At 37.6% G+C, this 19,110-nt stretch overlaps 1 protein-coding gene across 2 annotated transcripts in view; it reads right to left on the bottom strand.

The window, feature by feature from the left end:
* Positions 1-19,110, bottom strand: part of Tmod3 (tropomodulin 3) — a 77,400-nt gene that overhangs the window by 33,979 nt on the left and 24,311 nt on the right. For both annotated transcript variants that reach the window (XM_071608264.1, XM_027925982.3), the window contains 2 exons: positions 15,895-16,087; positions 8,971-9,127 (listed from right to left, as the gene is read on the bottom strand). In XM_071608264.1, coding sequence (XP_071464365.1) covers positions 8,971-9,127; positions 15,895-16,020 — 283 coding nt within the window. In that variant the 5' untranslated portion in view covers positions 16,021-16,087. The remainder of the gene's footprint in view (positions 1-8,970; positions 9,128-15,894; positions 16,088-19,110) is intronic.

The following is a 19,110-nucleotide window of genomic DNA, read 5'->3' as shown; positions in this document are numbered from 1 at the left end:
AAAATTGAAATTATAATTCTTTAAAAATTTTTTTTTGTAATTATAGATGAACAGAATGCCTTTATTTGTTTATTTATATGTGGTTCTAAGGATCAAACCCATTGCCTCACACATGGTAGGCAAGCGCTCTGCCACTGAGCTACATCCCCAGCCCCTATAATTCTTTACACTCTAGCAAAATACAAAATTAAGCAATGACTAGATCAGAAAAAGTCACCCAGAAAACTATGAAATAACACATCAGTCGCCCCCAACTGAAACAAAACAAATAAAAAAGGGGCTGTGACTGTTGGTTGCCAAGAATGTTAAATTAGTTCACTAATGTTTCTGCAACCACAAAGTGGCAGCTAAGGAAATAGAAGAAACCGAGATAAAAATTCATATAACAATAACTTCAATGTATGGCAGTTATCCAAAAACACCTCTGACATTAAAAAAAAAAAGAATTTCCTGCCAAGATTCTTGTTATCGTCACAAAATCAGTAAGGGATACTATGAACCAGTAACAATTTTATTGCCAAGGACCTTCCTTCACTAGTCCTCATCTCTTTTTCTCTGACACAAAGTTACAGCTACAACAAATGTTAAGAATTATCTTAGTCAGGACTTCCATCCTTGCTAAACACACACACACACACACACACACACACACACACATATAAAAGAGATGACTCTTATCTAATTTCTATAGAGTTGAAAGGCTCTCATTTTTACTGTTTAGTTAGTTGCCTTGTTCCAGAAAAGATTTAAGTCAACTACATCACTGTTTCCAAGAGGTATGGGACATATCTTTTGACAGGAAGCACACAATCCTCAAATCAGCCAAACCAAAGAATGAGGGGGTAGTTTCTGGAAGGGTACTTTTGTTTTGACCCAAAGATACACATGATACCTACTGGAGAGTATGATATGGTCACCAATATGTGCTTATTTATTCAGCAACATTTAGTGATTTTGTGTATACTAGATAATGAGCTAGAAAGACATTATAAGAAAAATAAAAAATCTTTTATTGGGGGAGTGCTATAGTTTGGATCTTGAATGGCTCTCAGAGGATCATGTGTTAAAGTTTTGGTCCCCAGGCTGATGCTCCTGGGAGATGGTAGAACCACTGAGAGGTAGGGCCTTGAGAGAGAAGCTCCTTAGGTCTCGAAGGGGTGAGGCATGTCCCCCAAGGGGATTGTGGAACCCTAAGATCTTCTGCCTTCTTTGCTCCCTGACTCATGATATAAGCAGTTTTGCTCCGCGCCCATGTACTCTCATCAGATTGTGCTGACTCACAACAGGCCCAAAGCAATTGGGTCAGTTGATTATAGACTAGAATATCCAAAAATATAAGCCAAAATAATCCTTTTCTTATAAGTTAATTATCTCAGGTATTTTGTTACAGTGATAGAAAGCTGACTAACAAAAGAAGCTAATACTCCAGTTGGGGAAACAGGATAGCTAGTCTTTTATTCTAGAGATTTCTACTTCCAGTCACGATGGTATTTATCTACATGCCTAAAACAATCACTAAATGGATAAAATATATGAAACAATACTTTCAAGACACTGATCAATCAGGCGACAAAGACAATGATCCCCGAGAATGGGGGTGGTGGTGGTGGTGACTCTTACAATTGCTTAGCTAATTCTCTAGAACAAATTTCCAGGCAGTAGAGCAGGGAGCAGGAATTCGGGCAGATCCTGGCAAACTCCGAGCTGCAGAGACAAAGCTGAGGTCCAGAGAGACCAAGGTAGCTAGCATTTGCAGGATAGAGGACCAAAGAGAAGAAAGCTGCACAGAGAAAGACCCCAGGAGCTGTACAGGGAGTTGCCTTGAATACTCAGCAGATCATTGATCTAACACATGAATGTGAGTATATTTACCTTGAGCCAAGGGAAAAAAAATCCGAAATATTAGAAGTTATAATGCCTGCATTCACACAGGGCTAGGAATAGCTTCTGTTCCCACTAGCCAGACTGGAAAACCTCAGAATTCACAGGACAATTGAGTAGGGAACTCAGAAAGGCCTTGCCTCAGTAGTGGGGAAATAATTAGCCTTAAGCTAAACACTGCTCCAGTCCAAAGCAACAAATCTTTGTGTTTTTTTTTTTTTTTATACTGGGGATTGAACCCAGGCGTGCTTAACCACTGAGCCCATTTCCAGCTTTTTAATATTTTATTAGAGATAGGGTGTTTCTGAGTTGCCTAGAACCTCCCTAAGTTGCTGAAACTGACCTTGAACTCACAATCTTCCTGCCTCAGCCTCCCAAACCACTGTGATTACAGGTATGTGCTGCCATGTCTGGCCCACCTAATCTTAAAAGCAAGATTCTAAAGAATCAAACTTTCAAGGAACTTAATCATATCCCAGAATAAAACTTGGTATTTACAGGATATCAATATATCTACCTTCCAAAAGTTAAAAACTAATATTCAATAAGAAATTGCCAGCATACAAAGACGCAGAAAAATTCAAACCATGAGGGGAAGGAAAAAAAGTCAGTCTATCAAAACTGATTTAACAATAACAGATGACAAGATCTGCAAGCTAGGGTATTAAAATTTATCATGCTTATATTCAATGTGTTAAAAAAGTTAAGTAGAAACTAAAAAAACAAGAAAAGAAAAGGAAAAAAGGAACATATGGTTGGTCAAATAGAAAATAAACCATGCCAACAATAATCAAAAGAAAGCAAGGGGCCTGGGGCTGTGGCTCAGTGGTAGAGTGCCTCCCTTGTTTATGTGGGGCACTGGGTTTGATCCTCAGCACCAATAAAAATAAAGATATTGTGCCCATCTACAACTTAAAAAAAAAGTTAAAAAAAAAAGCAAGCAAGCAAGCAAGCAAGCAAGGGCTGGGCAAGTAGCTTAGTGGTAGAGTGCCTGCCTAAGGTCCTAGGTTCAATCCCCAGCACCACAAAAAAAATTGCTGGGCATGTTGGTGCACATCTGTAATCCCAGGAGCTCAAGAGGCTGAGACAGGAGTTCAAAGCCTGCCTCAACAAAAAGTGAGGTGCTAAGCAACTCAGTGAGACCCTATCTCTAAATAAATTACAAAATAGGGCTGGGGATGTGGCTCAATGGTTGAGTGTCCCTGAGTTCAATCCTGCATACCAAAAAAAAAAAAAAAAGGTGGTAACATGCCTTCATGGTATGATTCCAAAACAATTAAAAACACTCTATGGGGATTTAGCTCAGTTAGTACAGTGCTTGCCTTGCATGCTCAAGGCCATGGGTTCAATCCCAAGCACCACACACACACACAAAAAGGTACTCTATGATATGTAAATTATATGCAGAAACAAATGTTGGGGGAAAACAATCATCCAGAATGGGTATAGTTATCCAGGAAAGGTTTCCCATAGAAAAAAACCTTAAATATGAGTGATAAACCATTCATCTGGCTAACTCCTTACCCCAAAAGGAAAATAGTATGAATCATTCCAATGATACAGGGTGAGCAGACTGAAATACAGATGACAGCAGGTGCATGGCTAATTTAAACAGCTCATTTCAAGTACCAGCTTGGGAAGAACCACTTTTCAGAGGTATACAAGGGATATTTCAAACTCATAAAATATCACTCCACAAGAGACAGCTGGGCTGGGGATATAGCTCAGTTGGTAGAGTGCTTGCCTTGCAGGCACAAGGTCCTGGGTTCAATCCCCAACACCACACACAAAAAAAGACAGTTGTATCTTGAATTTATTGGAGCAAGTTGCCCATTGGTAGTTACATAATCCTGTTGATTCAGGCACATTTTCTGTCTTACTAAAGAATCACGTTTCTTCCAAAGAAATCATGTATTAATAAGCAAGATGAGGGAAGCCATTTTTAGGATAACAGTGACTTCAATAAGTTTTCTGGAAAGCTAACCTAATTGAGAATAAATAAATTAGAAAAGTGAGAAGTCCTTAGTTTAAAGGAAGCTGGTTAAATTTACCTCTGAAAAAGCAAGATGGAGTGTGTGGGATTCTTGGGCACTTCATTCTCAGGGTGGGAAAGGCAAAAACAAGGAAGGGAGGAGCCCATCCTGGATGAGTCAGCAGCTCAAATGGAATTCAATGGCACACCTCTGTGTATTATATAAGGTGCAGCCATAGCTCTGGTCCAGCCATGAAATAGGAACACAGGGGGAAAAAAAAAACAACTGGGTCTTGGTAAGGGTAAATATGATACTATCAATGGAAAGGAGGATTATCAGCAAAGCAAAGCAAAATGACAGGCAGTAAAAAATATTAAAGACTGGGGCAAATTATTTCTCCAAGTAACAAATTCATGGCAATGCTCTAAGACAGAATATTTATGATCATAAACGTGATGGGAATCAACAACAGAGTCAGCATTCTGTGCATTTTCACTATTCTCAGGAAGAGCTAGATGAATACTTTTTTTCACCCTTACCATGGTCTATGCCTCAGTGTGTGTATATACATATATTTTTAATTTTTGTTTTATTTATTTATGTGGTGCTGAGGATTGAATCCAGTGCCTCACTCATGTGAGGCAAGCGCTCAGCCACTGAGCTAAAACCCCAGGCCAGATGCCTCAGTTTATATTTTGCAAAATTTTAAAGATGAAAAAGCTACAAACTTTTCTGATATTTTAAAATTATATCTATAAATGCTGGGATTACAGGGTATGTATGCCTGTAAAGGTATGTATGCCTGTAAAGGTATGTATACCTATAATCCCAGTGATTTGGAAGGCTGAGACAGGAGGATTGCAATTGAAGGCCAACCTGGAAAAGTTAGCAAAACTGTCTCAAAATAAAAATAAAAGGGGCTAAGGATATGGCTCAGTGGTAAAGCACACTGGGTTCAATCCCATGTTTTTTAAAAAAATACAAATATGTATATATTTTTATAAGTAAAACATAAACTGAAATTATTTTAATTTTTAAACATTTAATTTTGCAACATTTAGATTCATTAAGAAAGTTATTTCCATTAATTATGCCAAGATTACTTGAGACCATAATACTATTATTCCCACTGTGAATTTATTTAAGTTTAGATGAATTTAACAGTTATATATTATTGGTCCTCCTGTAAATAATGCACTTAAAAAGAGTTCTTAAACACAACTTTCAGTATGCCCTTACTAGTTGCCTAATGCCTTCTTTTCTGCTGTTACTAAAACTATACTATTAAAAATACAACATTTACTAGTGTAGAACAAAACATTCCCTAAACTGTACCTAGGACATGAGGCCTTGGAATTTCACTTTCCTCCTTCTCAGATGTTGCCATATGCTTTTTTTTTTTTTTTAAATATTTATTTTTTAGTTGTAGTTGGACACATTACCTTTATTTAATTTATTTATATGTGATGCTATGGATCGAACCCAGGGCCTCGCATCGCTCTACCACTGAGCCACAACCCCAACTCTTGCCATATGCTTTTGATTCCATAAACTGTACAATTATAAATAATCATTTCATAAATCATGAAGTAGTTATTAATTTATCTACACATAATAACTCTCAAATGGTCTTCTTACTCTATTTTTTGTGGGGGCAGTGCTGGGGTTTGAACCCCGGGCCTTGAGCTTTCTAAGGAAGTTCTACCACTGAGCTACGCCTTCAGCCACATCAGGTTTTTAAAAAACATTCTGAAGCAACAGAAACATAAAATTTGCCAAGATACACACACACACACATATTTGTTCTTGGTCAAAGAAAAAAAAATCTGAAAACATGCAATTTTCAGTTTAATGAGAATTCCCTCCTGTCCTAGTCAGTTCTGTCATTTTAGCTCCAGACACAGGGTGTTCATTTTGGTCAATTAATCATCCTTCAGTTAGTCTCAAAATATGAGAAAGATTAATTCTAATAATAGGATACTGATTCTTTTAGTGATTCCTAATTTTTTTTCTTTAAAAAAATCAAGCAGTCACCTGATAGTTCTTAAAAAAAATTTATGAGATCACCATGTGAATTTGGCATTATTTCTTAAAAGGAGTACAAGAAACAGAGTGACACTGATATAATATTCCCTGGTAAAGCAAGTTAATATTGCCATTGGCTATTGAACTCTGAATACAGTCCCTTTTATATGAAAAACACTTAGTTTATAGACCAATGGTACATTTTACCAAAAAAGTAAAAATGCTTTTGTTTTTAACAGAGGCAGGTTTTCAAACTGTTTTATGAAAAAGTAGGAGAACCCCTACTGTCTGAGAAAGCTTACTAAATCTCAAAGTCTATCTCTTCTGAACTACACTATTAAGTAAAAAATTTGGGTGTCAACCCAAAGTGTTCAGGACTGGGAGTCATGGAAGAGGCATTTTAAACAGACAAGTTTCTGGTTTTCTAGAGCTAAGAAGGATATACAAGTTAGCTTGATTAGGAAGTATATTATTAAGATGTAGAAATATTCTGAGGATCTTTTGGACTGTGATCAGGATTTTAGAGACGAGACACACTGAAAGGAAGGTATATTAGTGACTAAGGATAAACAAGGCTAATGATTTAAGGATAAGAGTCTAGGGTGAGTTTAAGAACACCGGATCTAGCATTTTGCTATATTTCAAAGCAGAGCTCTACATCTAAACTTGTCAATTTTTGAAGAGGAATACGGCTCTCTTCAGGTCTACGGCACAGTGTTTAAGTTCTGCCCAGTTTGGTAGTATCTGCTTCCATCAGGTAGATTGCTGAAACTCAAAAACTCATTCCTGTGGTTCTAGACCACTCTTTCCTGACAGAGATTTCCAAGAATGGAAATCTCTTGTTTGGTAGTAATTATCCATAAGATCCTTTCCAGAGGGCTGGGGTTGTGGCTCAGTGGTAGAATGCTTACCTAGCATGTGTGAGGCCCTGGGTTCGATCCTCAGCACCACATAAAGATAAACAAATATTTGTCCATCTACAACTAAAAAACGTTAAAAAAAATCCTTTACAGAGACTTTCACTATACCCATTAATAAATCTGGTCCTTATATAAAGGCTATATGACATAGATGTCATCCATATTCTTCATCTCTATTATTTTCCCCCTTTCAATTTTTTATTTTCCATAATTATTCTCTATTTTCTTTAATCCTTCAAGATCTTTTCCTAGGTAACTGCAGGTTATGAATAGAGAGCATACTAGGAATCTGTCTTGAGTCAGCCTGGAATAAATGCAGCTTTCATATCTCTTATTTTCTTATCTTCTTGTCCTGAAATTCCAGTTTTTTCTGACATCTCTCCCTATTTCTACCTCCATTCTTCTTCCTACCCAGAGGCCACCTGAAACATGCAGAATAATAAAAGGTGATTAACCAATATTTGTTCCCATAAAATTGTTCTCCTATGTAAGCATGGTGGTGCATTTCTGTAATCTCAGCTGAAGCTGAGGCAGGAGGATCACAAGTTCAAGGTCAGCCTCAGCAATTTAATAAGATCCCTTTCCAAAGTAAAAAATATATATATAAAGGGCTGGGGAATGTGGCTAAGTGGTAGAGTACGCTGAATTCATTCCTTAGTACTGGAAGATAAAAAAAGCTATAAACAATAGTGTAGGTATGTCCGTATAGAAGAAAATACAAACAGTAGGCTTTTTAAAAATATATTTTTAGCTGTAGATGGACATGATATTTTAATTTTATTCATCCATTTATGTGGTGCTGAGAATCAAACCTACACATGCTAGGCAAGCACTCTACCAATGAGCCACAACCCCAGCCCCACCTTTTCTATGACAAATACATACAGGCCTTTGCTTATCTTTATGACTTTATGACAATATGACATATTACACTTAAAGACCCTGCATTGGTTTCCAACCCTTTTTGGTCACAAATACCTGAAGGACATGATATTCCCATCTCTAGCTGTATTGCGAAGGTTAATTTTATGTATCAAATTTGCTGGCTTATGGTGCCCAGATATTTAGTCAAATATTATTCTGGATGTTCTTGTTTAGGTATTTATTCTTTTTGGGGGGGTGGTGGGAGAGGTACTGGGGATTGAACTCAGGGGCACTTGACCACTGAGCCACATCCCCAGCCCTATTTTTTTTTTTTTTTTTTTTTGTATTTTATTTAGAGACAGGGTCTTGCTGAGTTGCTTAGTGCCTCTTTTTTGCTGAGGCTGGCTTTGAACTCTCGATCTTCCTGCCTCAGCCTCTCCAGCCTCTGGGATTACAGGTGTGCACCACTGCGCCTGGCAAGTTGTTTATTCTTGAGATTAATATTTCTCAAGAGTGGACTTTGAATATAGCAAACTACCCTTGATATATTGATGGGCCTCATTTGATCAACTGATGGTCTTAACAAAGACTGACCTCTTCCAAGTAAGAAGGAATTCTCTCAGCAGACTGCCTTTGGACACAAACCTCTCTCTCTAAAGAAAGACCAGAGGGGAAGAGTGAGGGGTGATAAGCTAGAAACAGTGGTGCCAGCAACTTAATGAGACTCTATCTTGAAGAAAGAAAAAGAAAAATTGGGGATGTAGTTCAGTGGTAGATTGCCCCTGGTTTCAATCCTGAGTACCGGGGGAAAAAAAAAGTAAAAAAGGTAAAAGAAAAAGGCTACACTCAAGTCTCCACTGAGGATAGATAAGATTGGACACTGTAATGGGAAGGAATTGAGCTAGAAAAATTTCCTGAAAGTAGCACTAGCGAAGGATGCTAAGGAAGGATATCTTTTAAAAAGGTCTTTGAAAATATGGCATGAATAATTAGCAACATTTGCATTCTGTAATACACTAGTGAATTTACCATAAAAATTTATCTCAGTACACTTTTAGATTGCTGATATTAGAGAACTAGGGAGGGTTACTGTGCAAAATCTCACTTATAAGTCATTAAGAAAAAAACTTATTGGCAAAGTTGATAAAAAAAATTAAGAGTCTAAACCACATGATTTTTAAATCTATGGTATCATAACTTTAAAAGTAATGAAGGATGCACCTCTAAAAACAAGATTTTCTCCATATCTACCTATAAAAAGAAAAATCCAATGCCATCAGATAATGACTTCAAAATTCTGGGCTTACCTTTTTTTTCTCCAGTGTAGGGCACATAGTCTTCCCTGTCCTTTTGCTCCAATGCTTCCTTCTCCAGATATGAAAGGAGGTGTTCTCTATCAAAAGGTCCTGTGGCAGACTTTGACGTCTGATTTTTTTGCCGGAAACCTGCAGGCAGAAGGGCATTCTGCCAAAGAGAATATAATGGCCATTATTACTACTACGAATGCCAATATTAAATGTTTCCATATATTTCCCATATAAAAAAGAATTACAGACTAGAATGTGATGTAGGCGTTAAACTTCACTGCTAGATTTCAAGGCAGTAATATAAAAATGATCCAAATGAAGAACTTGTTTTTTTGAAAATAGACAGTTCATTTACATTACTGATAAAATAGGTACCTACATATTTTCTTCAGAAAGTATTCTACTAGCAGGAAACATCCTTTAGTTTTTAAGTGTCCAGGGATTGTAATAAAAAATAATTTTCTTAATACTTAAAAACTGCTAGGCAGGGGCTGGGGTTGTGGCTCAGTGGTAGAGTGCTCACCTAGCATGTGCAAGGCCCTGGGTTCGATCCTCAGCACTACATAAAAATAAGTAAATAAAATAAATGTATTTAAAAAAAAAAATTTGCTAGGCAATTATGTACCTAAGACTAATTCTATCACAAAAGAATTTTAAATGACTATACATGATATTCCCTCCTAAAGACTTCCATTTAATCACACATACTTTTTCATGATATACATACATATATACACAAACACACACACATATACACATATATATAAATATAGGCTACAAAGAGATTAATATTCACTTGTTTTACATAGACATAATAGGAATGCTTCCACACTATCCACTACATGTTTGTATAGTGCACACATGAGCACTAGGATGGACTTATATTGATTACTGTCACTGCTGCTCAAGGCCCAAGGCATTCTTAAGATAAAACCAGAATTCAGCTTCCTTGGATTTTCATGTGGACATATAGTCTTTTTGAGTGCATGGACTAAGAGTGGGGATTAGGGGAAGAAGGATGATGGATTCAACTTAAGTTGTCTAAGGCAGTCCCTACTCTATAAATTTTCATGAAGCGACGAATAACACAGGGTGACAAGATAACGAGAGCATCATCTTTTTATTTATCAAAATCCAGAGATGAGAATGCCTTAAATCCTATTTCTGGTATTCTTTTCCTCGACAAATGAAAGTCAGTCAGAGAAGTCACACCTCTTTTGTAACACCTCCCAATATTGGCAATGATGCTGAATCTCATAGTGCTATAAGTCAACTTTTCATTATAAAACTTGCTCTTACAGCTGTGCACAGTGGTGCAGGCCTGCATTCCCAGAGAACTGGAAGGCTGAGGCAGGAGGATCCCAGGTTCAAGGCTGGTCTCAGCAACTTAGCGAGATCTTGTCTCAAAATTAAAAAATAAAAAGACCTGGGTGTGGGGAGCCACATTGAGTTACCATGCCTTCTAGTCCTGATGCACCCTGGGGATGTGAAAGATCACTGTAGTCTGGTGCAGTTGTGCCATGACTCGTGACTCGGTCCCTACCCCTCTTCCCGCTTGGATAGCAAGGCCAGGATTCTGAGTAGGCATACCCCTGGGGTTGAGCGTCACTCATCTCTTCTTTTGTAATCTTACCCCATTTGCCCTGTTTGGGATAGAATGTTCCATGAAACGCCCTTTGTGTGTCCCCCTTCTCTTGTTCTTGTTGGGTGTGGCCTTCCTAGATGTCAGTCAATCTGCTGATAGCAGACATCATGAAGCTAGACTCAACCCCCACCCCCAACCTGACCCCTTGCCTCCTTTGAATGGCTTCTCCCCAATAAAAAGGTTCAGCATGATCTCTCTCTCTCTCTCTCTCTCTCTCTCTCTCTCTCTCTCTCTCTCTCTCTCTCTCTTTCCACGGACCCCTAAGGTCAGAGGAGCTGTCACAGGACCCAGAGAAAAAGGTATCTCTGCCTCTTGTATGATTATTTCATGCAGCCCAGTTCACCTGGAGTGACCTTGAGTATTTTAGTCGTGAAACTTGAACTGTAGCTCAGTGATAAAGTGCCTACAGGTTCAATCCCTATTACCAAAAAAGTAAAAAAAAAAAAAAAAAGGTAATCTTACATAAGTAATGATAGTAGAAAATGCTCACAACTCTGCATTTATACCTAATTACACTTCAACTCTGGCCATTTGCTGGGATCAATAATAATTTTCGTAAAATTCAATTTGGTGTTCCCCTTAATGTAATGGTTCTTATTACATAGAAGGCTGACCTATAAAGATAAACCACAAAGGAGGCCTGTTCCTGTGTTGTCTATGGGACTATATAAAAGAAAAACAAGATTTCTACCTTTAGACTTTGAAATCAAGATAACAATGTTATATGAAGAATCCATTCCTAGTCTATCTTTAAATCCTATACATATTTACTTTGTAAAGAACTCAATCATCATTTTCCCATTTGTAACATCATTACTTTGATCCAAACTATGATCCAAGCTTGCCTGGAATGTTACATTAGCATTCCAACTGATCTTCCTGGATCAGGTGCCCAATCCTCCTCATTCCTCACTCTTACTCCCTAATCTGTGACCCTAACCTCTTCTCATATATCCTCTCTATTCTATTCAGACTAGACTTTTTTTTTTCTCTCCCTGTACCTGTGATATCCTTCTATCACAAGGCCTTTATGTGTACCTGAAAGACTATCTTTTTTTCTTCTCATTTTTAAGACTGCAGTTCCATGACCCCAAGGGAAGCTTTTTCTACCCGTGATTGTAACTCACAGTTCCTAGTGTTCATCATTATTCTAACATGGTATGATTATTTGATTAAAATCTAATTCCTACACAATGAGCACTCTTGTATATCTGAGTCTAGTATACTATATGTATACTAGATCTACCTCAAACATTTAATGAGTAAAGATTTTAGAATACTTTTAAAGAAAAATGCTCACTGAGGCAAATTAATAAAGAAGTTATTTTCTTCCCACATCAAAAAGCATTTGTATTGCTATTTTATGATGGTAGTAGTAATGGAGTTGCATTATGCCACCTGGCTGCTCAAGCTCCTATGAAACATATAGTTTTAAAATATGTTAGCCAAAATCCTGGTTCCTTAAATAGTCTTTGACCACAAAGTAAATGGCAGCTCACTGGTTTCAGAGGCTATAAACCCACACACTAAGCTTCATTAGAAGTATATTCTAATCAAGAATCCACCCCTCTCTCAATGCTGGGGATCAAACTCAGGGCCTTGTGTATGATAGGCAAATGCTCTACCACTGAGCCACACTAGCAGTCCATTGTAGAGTAATATTGTTGTAGCAATATATTCCCAGCCTTGGAAACAAATAAAACAGCTTTAACTTATACTGGCTGTCTTTTGGAAATAGATGTTTTATGAAAATGTAGTGAGTTATCAAGTAAATACACCTAAGTGCAGCATAAATACAATAAAATAGCCCTTTAAAATATAACAAGATGCCATTCATACCTTCCTATGCTCTCATCCTACCATTTGAGACTTGGTAAGTTACAGTCTCTAGTAGAGGCAGCTGCAATTACCCTTGCCCTCTTTTCCTACCTGATACTTTACTTGAACTCTCAAAAAACATTACAGGCCAAGTGGCATGCTGTCAATAAACATCACTGTTTTCCTGGTTTGACTAATAGTATCTGAGGATGAAGGAATTTCAAATGGGGTTGGGAAATGTACAAAATACATTCAGAGATTAGAGCTCAACCTCCCCATACAAGAAGTAGGCCAAGGATTTGCAAATAAGAAAATGTAAGTGATCAGATTTTAGACGCATACCACAGTATATGAGTTCAAGAGGAGACTCACTATGGTTTAACAGAAAGACTGCCAGATCCCAGATGTCAAGCAGGCAGTGAAGGATCTAATCTCAGTTCTTTCCTCAACTATAATACTAAGGCAAGTCACCTCTTTTGTTTCACATCTGTAAAACAGAGGGCAGGGACTAGAGTGTTTTTCAACCAGGGGCTTTTTGTTTCCCAGAGGATAGATACCTGGTAATGTATGAGAACATTTTTGCTTGTTAAACTGGGGGTTGGAGTATTTTTTTTTTACTTTCTATATTTTATGATGCTTTGACATCTTAGGGACCTTACAAATCCTGAAGAGATGGCCCCTTCCAGTGCTAGCTAATTCCTAGAGATAGCATTAACCCTACTTTCCACCCAAACCTACCAATTGCATAACTTTCATATGCAAACCAGTCAATCCAGGTCTCCGGATCCCAATAATCTTAGTTATCTAACTCTTACACTTCATGCCAATATTTCCCCTACTCTAATAACCTAAGGCAAGGTACGAGGCAACTAAGTACTAATTCTATAGACTGGAGCCTGTGGTCTCATTCATTTATTCATTCCCTCAGAAACTGCAATAAAGGCTCTAGACCATGGTTGCTCCTTTTCCCTTCTTTCTGACCAAATAAAGTGCTTTCTCATGTGTCCCTGCCTGGACTGCTTCCAGCTCCTGGGCCATGCATAATAAATTCTTTTTTTCAAGGCAGTTGTTTCTGTGTCTGTCATTTTACCACACCTGATTAAAACGATACCTCAGGTACAGTTCAAAATGGTGGGGAGGTGGGGTGGTGTGCTATTGGCATGTACTGAGCCAGGGATGAGGTTAAATACTCTGTGAGTCCCTCACAACAACAAAAAAAAAATCATACAGTCCCAACGTCAATAGTGTCAAGGTTAAAAAAAACAAAAACTTGATTACAATGCCGAGCATGGTGGCACACAACTGTGATAATCCCAATAAATCAGGAGGCTGAGGCAGGAGGATCCTAAATTTAAGGCCAGCCTCAGCAACTTAAGCATCCCTAGGTTCAATCCCCATTACCAAAAACAAAAACAACCTAGACTACATAAACTTGTGTGTTCATTCCAGTTCTAAAATCATTTGATTTAAAGAGGGTTAACAGGTTGAACTGCCTATAGAATGTAGTGCTGAGACATGATAGAAACAGCACTATTTTTCTGAATAATCCCTCAGACTTAGGCATACTGATAATTTTTCCTTATAACACTGATTTTGGTCAAGAGAATTTGATCTTTGGAAGTGTGGCTCAATGGTACAGTGCATGCTTAGCATACTCTGGGTCCTAAGTTCAAGCCCCCCCCCCACCCCCCCACCCCCAAATAAAACAAAACCAAAACTCTACCTCAATTTGTTTTGTTTTGGTACTAGGGATTAAACCCAGGGATAAAACCACTGAACTATATCCCCAGACCTTTTTATTTTTTATTTTGAGACAGATAAGGTCTTCCTAAATTGCTTAGAGCCTTGCTAAATTGCTGAGGCTGGCTTTGAACTTGTAATCCTTCTCTCTCAGCCTCCCAAATTGCTGGGGTTACAGGCATATGCCATAGTACCTGGCTTACCTCAATTCTTAAAGGGCACTTAAAAAATCAATGCCTGGGCATAAAAAAAGTGGTAAATTCTAACAAATATCCAATATTTTTAGGTTCTCTCCTGTTGCCTGTCCTTCCATAAATGAACAATTCAAGGATTAAGAGTCTCTACTTTGCCTTGTGCAATTTGTAAAACAAATAACATTTACTTTGAAAATGGTTCAATTGTAAGATGGTGCAGAAAGTGAACTCAATACAATCATTCAGGTTTTCACTTTCAGTATAGTATTCAATAAATTATATGAGACAGTCAACATTTTTAAAAACAGGCTCTGTATTATATAATTTTGTTCAACTATAGACTAACTGAAGTGTTCTGAGAATTTTTAAGGTAGGCTAGGCAAAGTTAAGATGTTTAAGAAGTTAGGTGTATTAAAGGCATTTTGACATAATATTTACAATTTAAGATGGGTTTGTAGGGATGCAATGCCATAAAGTCAAATAGCACTCAGGTTTAGATCTGCTCCACAGTCAACTGTTGTACTGCTTTTGAGAGGCTCCTCAGATCTATTCTACCAATGACTAGAAACACCCTTTGTGGGAGGCCAACCTTATGGGTGACTGAGTTACACTCCCCAGCTGGGTGCTGAGGCGCTCAGTCACAGAAATGGGTGTGTCTTGCTACAGCCCCATGGGTGAAGCTATGCTCACCTGTTCCTTTGTAATATAACCCCTTGCCCTGTTTAGGATAGAATCTTCCATGGAAGTGCCTTGTGTGTGTCCCCTCCTCTTACTGTGCCCTTGGGTGTGGCCTACCCAGGTGTCAGTCAACCTGCTGACAGTGGACATAATGAAGATAGACTCAGCCCCCTGAAACCTGACCCCTTGCCTCATTTGAATAGCTTCTCCTCAATAAAAGGGGTCAGCGCGTGCTCTCGCTCTCTCTCCTTCTGTGGACCCTTAAGGTCAGAGAAGCCGTCACAGCAACCCCAAAGAAAAAGGTATTTGTGTCTCTTGTGTGGTTATTTCGTGCAGCCCAGTTAGCCCAGTTTAACTAGAGTGACCCCTGAGCCTTTTAGTCGTGAGAACAGAAACCCGGCAACCCTTTGTCAGCATCTCTCAGCAAGGTAACAATTAGGTTTAAGGTCATGAAGAACTTTCTAGAGGCACTGTACACTGGAGCCATACTATTCTAGAGTCTCTGAAGAGACAGAAGAGATCAGTATATAAAAAAGCTAATCATTTGCTATACTTAACCAAAAATATTCTTCCCTGCATAGAAAGAAAAGATTTGTTAGAGGAGAAACAAATTCAGGAGATGTTCAAACACAACAATGATAGAGATGATAGTTTAGAATAGTCATGTCATAAAGATATAGAGGCATAAGTGGGAGAACTGGAGAGGAAGCAAAAAGCAAGTTCATCTGGATAAAGAAGAAGAAGAAAGCTCCAAGAGAAAGGCATGAGAAAGCAAACTGCTAAAGACAGCTACTTTGTTTCAAAGGGGTTGAAGAGTTATTTCATTTCTTTTCCTCTGCTAAAACCTACCTCAGGGTCAAGATCATCCAGAACAGTTTCTAGTTGTTTCAGTTCTATTTCTGACAGATTTTCAAGAAGCTCATCTTCATCCAGGTCCTTGTATTTTTCTAAGTCCTTGCGGAATGGTAGTGCCATGATCTGCAGTGTAAGAACTCACTTGCTATTCAGTATAGTCAGAAGTGATTTCTACTTTTCCTTAAAGCTATGGAGAGAAGAAACAAAAACATTTTAAATATTATGTCATCTCACCTGTTTACATCTATTATTATGACAAGTAAAATGCTATTTCTGTGTGTCTTATATTATTTAATCATGTATCACATGCTACTCTTAGCTATAACCATTTGTCTTTTGTTGGCAAAATAATCAACTGGGAAAAAAAAGGAGGGAATAAATATGTTAAAACAGTTATTTGGGGCCTGGGGTTGTGGCTCAGTGGTAGAGAATTTACCTAGCATGTGTGAGGCACTGGGTTCAATTCTTAGCACCACATATAAATAAAATAAAGGTAATGCCCATCTTAAACTAAAAAAATATATAACAGCAACAGCTACTTGATAGATTTTAGATAACTGATAATTAGATAATTTTAGATAATTTTCTGATACACTCTACTTCCTCTCTTGCTTTTATGGATAAATTGCCAGACTCTTCTCTAAGGTCAACCATGCCTTCCTGTGATCAGAACCCATCCTTGTTCATTTATACAAGATTACTCTATTGTGCTCTGTCTCTACTGGATCATGCCCATTAGCATAGAGACTATAATGTATCACCCAAATTAAAAACAAGTTTTCCCTCAACTTCACATTCCTTTCCAAACACTGCTCTGTGTCTTGGCCCCCCCTTTAGAGCAAAACCCCTTTCAAGAATCACTATATTTAGTACTTCAAGTCCTTATTCTTACAAATCTTTTCCAATCTAGCTTTCATTCCTAACCATCAATCCATTCAAACTGACCTCATCAGCAATGACCTGCATTGTGCCAAATCCAACTGTCAATTCTTAGTCCTCATCTCATGAGAGCTATCAGAAGCCACACTTGATAATAAAACAATTTCCTCATTTGGTTTGGGGACAGTATTTTTGGTCCTCCATTATTTCCTTGGCTGCTCCATTTCATTATGTTCTGCTAGTTCCTCTTCACCCTCCTCATTTTTAAATGTTAGAAAGCCTCCAGGACTTAGTTTCTTGGTTCTCTTTCTAGACTCACTCCTTGTGATTTCATATAGTGACAACTCTCAAATTTATATCTCCAATTTGGACCCTGTTCCTCCACACTTAAAAATAACTTACCTAGGGCTGGGGTTGTGGCTCCGTGATAGAGCACTTGCCTAGAATGTATGAGGCACTGGGTTCAATCCTCAGCACCACATAATAAATGAATAAAATAAAGGTCCGTCAACATCTAAAAAAATATTAAAAAAAAAACTTACCTAGTCAGACATAATGGCACACCCAGTAATTTTTTTTTTAATATTTATTTTTAGTTTTCAGCGGACACAACATCTTTGTTTTATGTGGTGCTGAGGATCGAACCCGGGCCGCATGCATGCCAGGCAAGCGCGCTACCATTTGAGCCACATCCCCAGCCCAACCCCAGTAATTTGTGAGGCTAAGGCAGGTTGATAATGAAGGCACACTTCATTTAATTGTATCATCTGCATAGGTTCATGTCAGAAGTTTCCACACATTAGAGATACTTCATGTTGCCCTTCCTCTCTAACCCTAGTTCAAAACTCAAAAGAATGACAATTCTAAGTACTGGCAAAGACACAGAGCAACTGGAACTCTCATAAAGTTGCCAATGGAGAACAAACTGAATCAACAATTAAAAACTATTTTAGCAGTATCTGCAAAAACTAAACAAAAACATACTATAATGACACAGAAATTTCATTCCTAGTTGGATACCCAAGAGAAATGGCTACTCATGTTCATAAAAATTATGTACAAAAATCTTTATAGAAGCTTTATTCATAATATGCCTAAACTGGAAATGACCAAATGTCCATCAACAGTTTACACAAATCAATTTATGTAATGGACTATTACATAGTTATAAAAGGCAAGTAATGATATATACAAAAAGAATGAAATCTCATATGCATTGAGAGAAATTTTTTAAAAATTAGAAAATAATACATACTACATACTTTCATTATATGAAATTCAAGAATAGGCATAACTAATCCATAGGGATGAAAATCATAATAGGGGATAATGATTAGGTAGGGTCATCAGAGAACATTCTGGGATGATGAAACTATGTTATATTCTTGAATTGGGAAGCAGTTATATAGGTACATACAGATACAGAAAATTCATTAAACTGTACATTTAAGACTTTCTCTTTTTACTTTTAAATTATATGTCAAAATACTTAAAATATATGTTTGTTTTATATGATTATATATATTTTATGTTAAAAATTAAGTTTCCACAAACTTGGAAAAAACTGCTTTTTCTGCAGCCATGATAGTAAGTAGTCATCAAAAAAAAAAAAAAGATCAACAATTTGCCTTTACAAGATCATCAGTCATTATTAATGGCTCACTTCTAAAAGTCAGTCAGGAATAGAGTAACTCCAGTAAACACTCCTTGAGTTCCAGCTAACCAATCATGATCATGCTTTTTCAGACGTCATCCCATGATGGCCTCTGAACTTTCCCCAATCCTTGAGTTCCACACTTCCCCCAAATCCTACTTTAAAGAAAAAACAAAACCCAAACAAACAAATGGTCTCTTCTGCCCGGTCAGAACAGTTTTCCCTTAAGGGTAAACACTAAATTTAGCTTTGCTTTTTTATTTCAGATATTGACTGGGGGGTCTCATCAACTTTTCATGCTGAAGAAAACTTTTAGTGATTACATTTGTTTGTTTTTAAATAAAAGTGTTTCATTTTGTTGTTTGTGGGATGGAACCCAGGGGTGCTCTACCACTGAGCTACATACCCAGCATTTTTTTTCTTTTGAGACAGGGTCTAAGTTGCCCAGGGTACCCTCAAATTTGTGATCCTCCTCGTCTCAGCCTCCCAAATTGCTAGTATTACAGGGGTATATCATCAAGTCTGGAAGAAGGGCTTCACTGTTGATAGATACTAAATAGTGGTTAAGATCAAAATATTCCTTCTGGACAATATCCATGTAATTTTTTGGAACTGAATTTGGTTCACTATTCAATAATTTCATAAATATTGCTTCAATTTATTTTGGTAAATATTTT

Source organism: Marmota flaviventris, chromosome 2 (assembly GCF_047511675.1).
Source record: "Marmota flaviventris isolate mMarFla1 chromosome 2, mMarFla1.hap1, whole genome shotgun sequence".
Lineage (NCBI taxonomy): Eukaryota > Metazoa > Chordata > Mammalia > Rodentia > Sciuridae > Marmota > Marmota flaviventris.
Note: the sequence above shows the minus strand (reverse complement) of the source record. Positions and strands in the feature narration are given on the sequence as shown.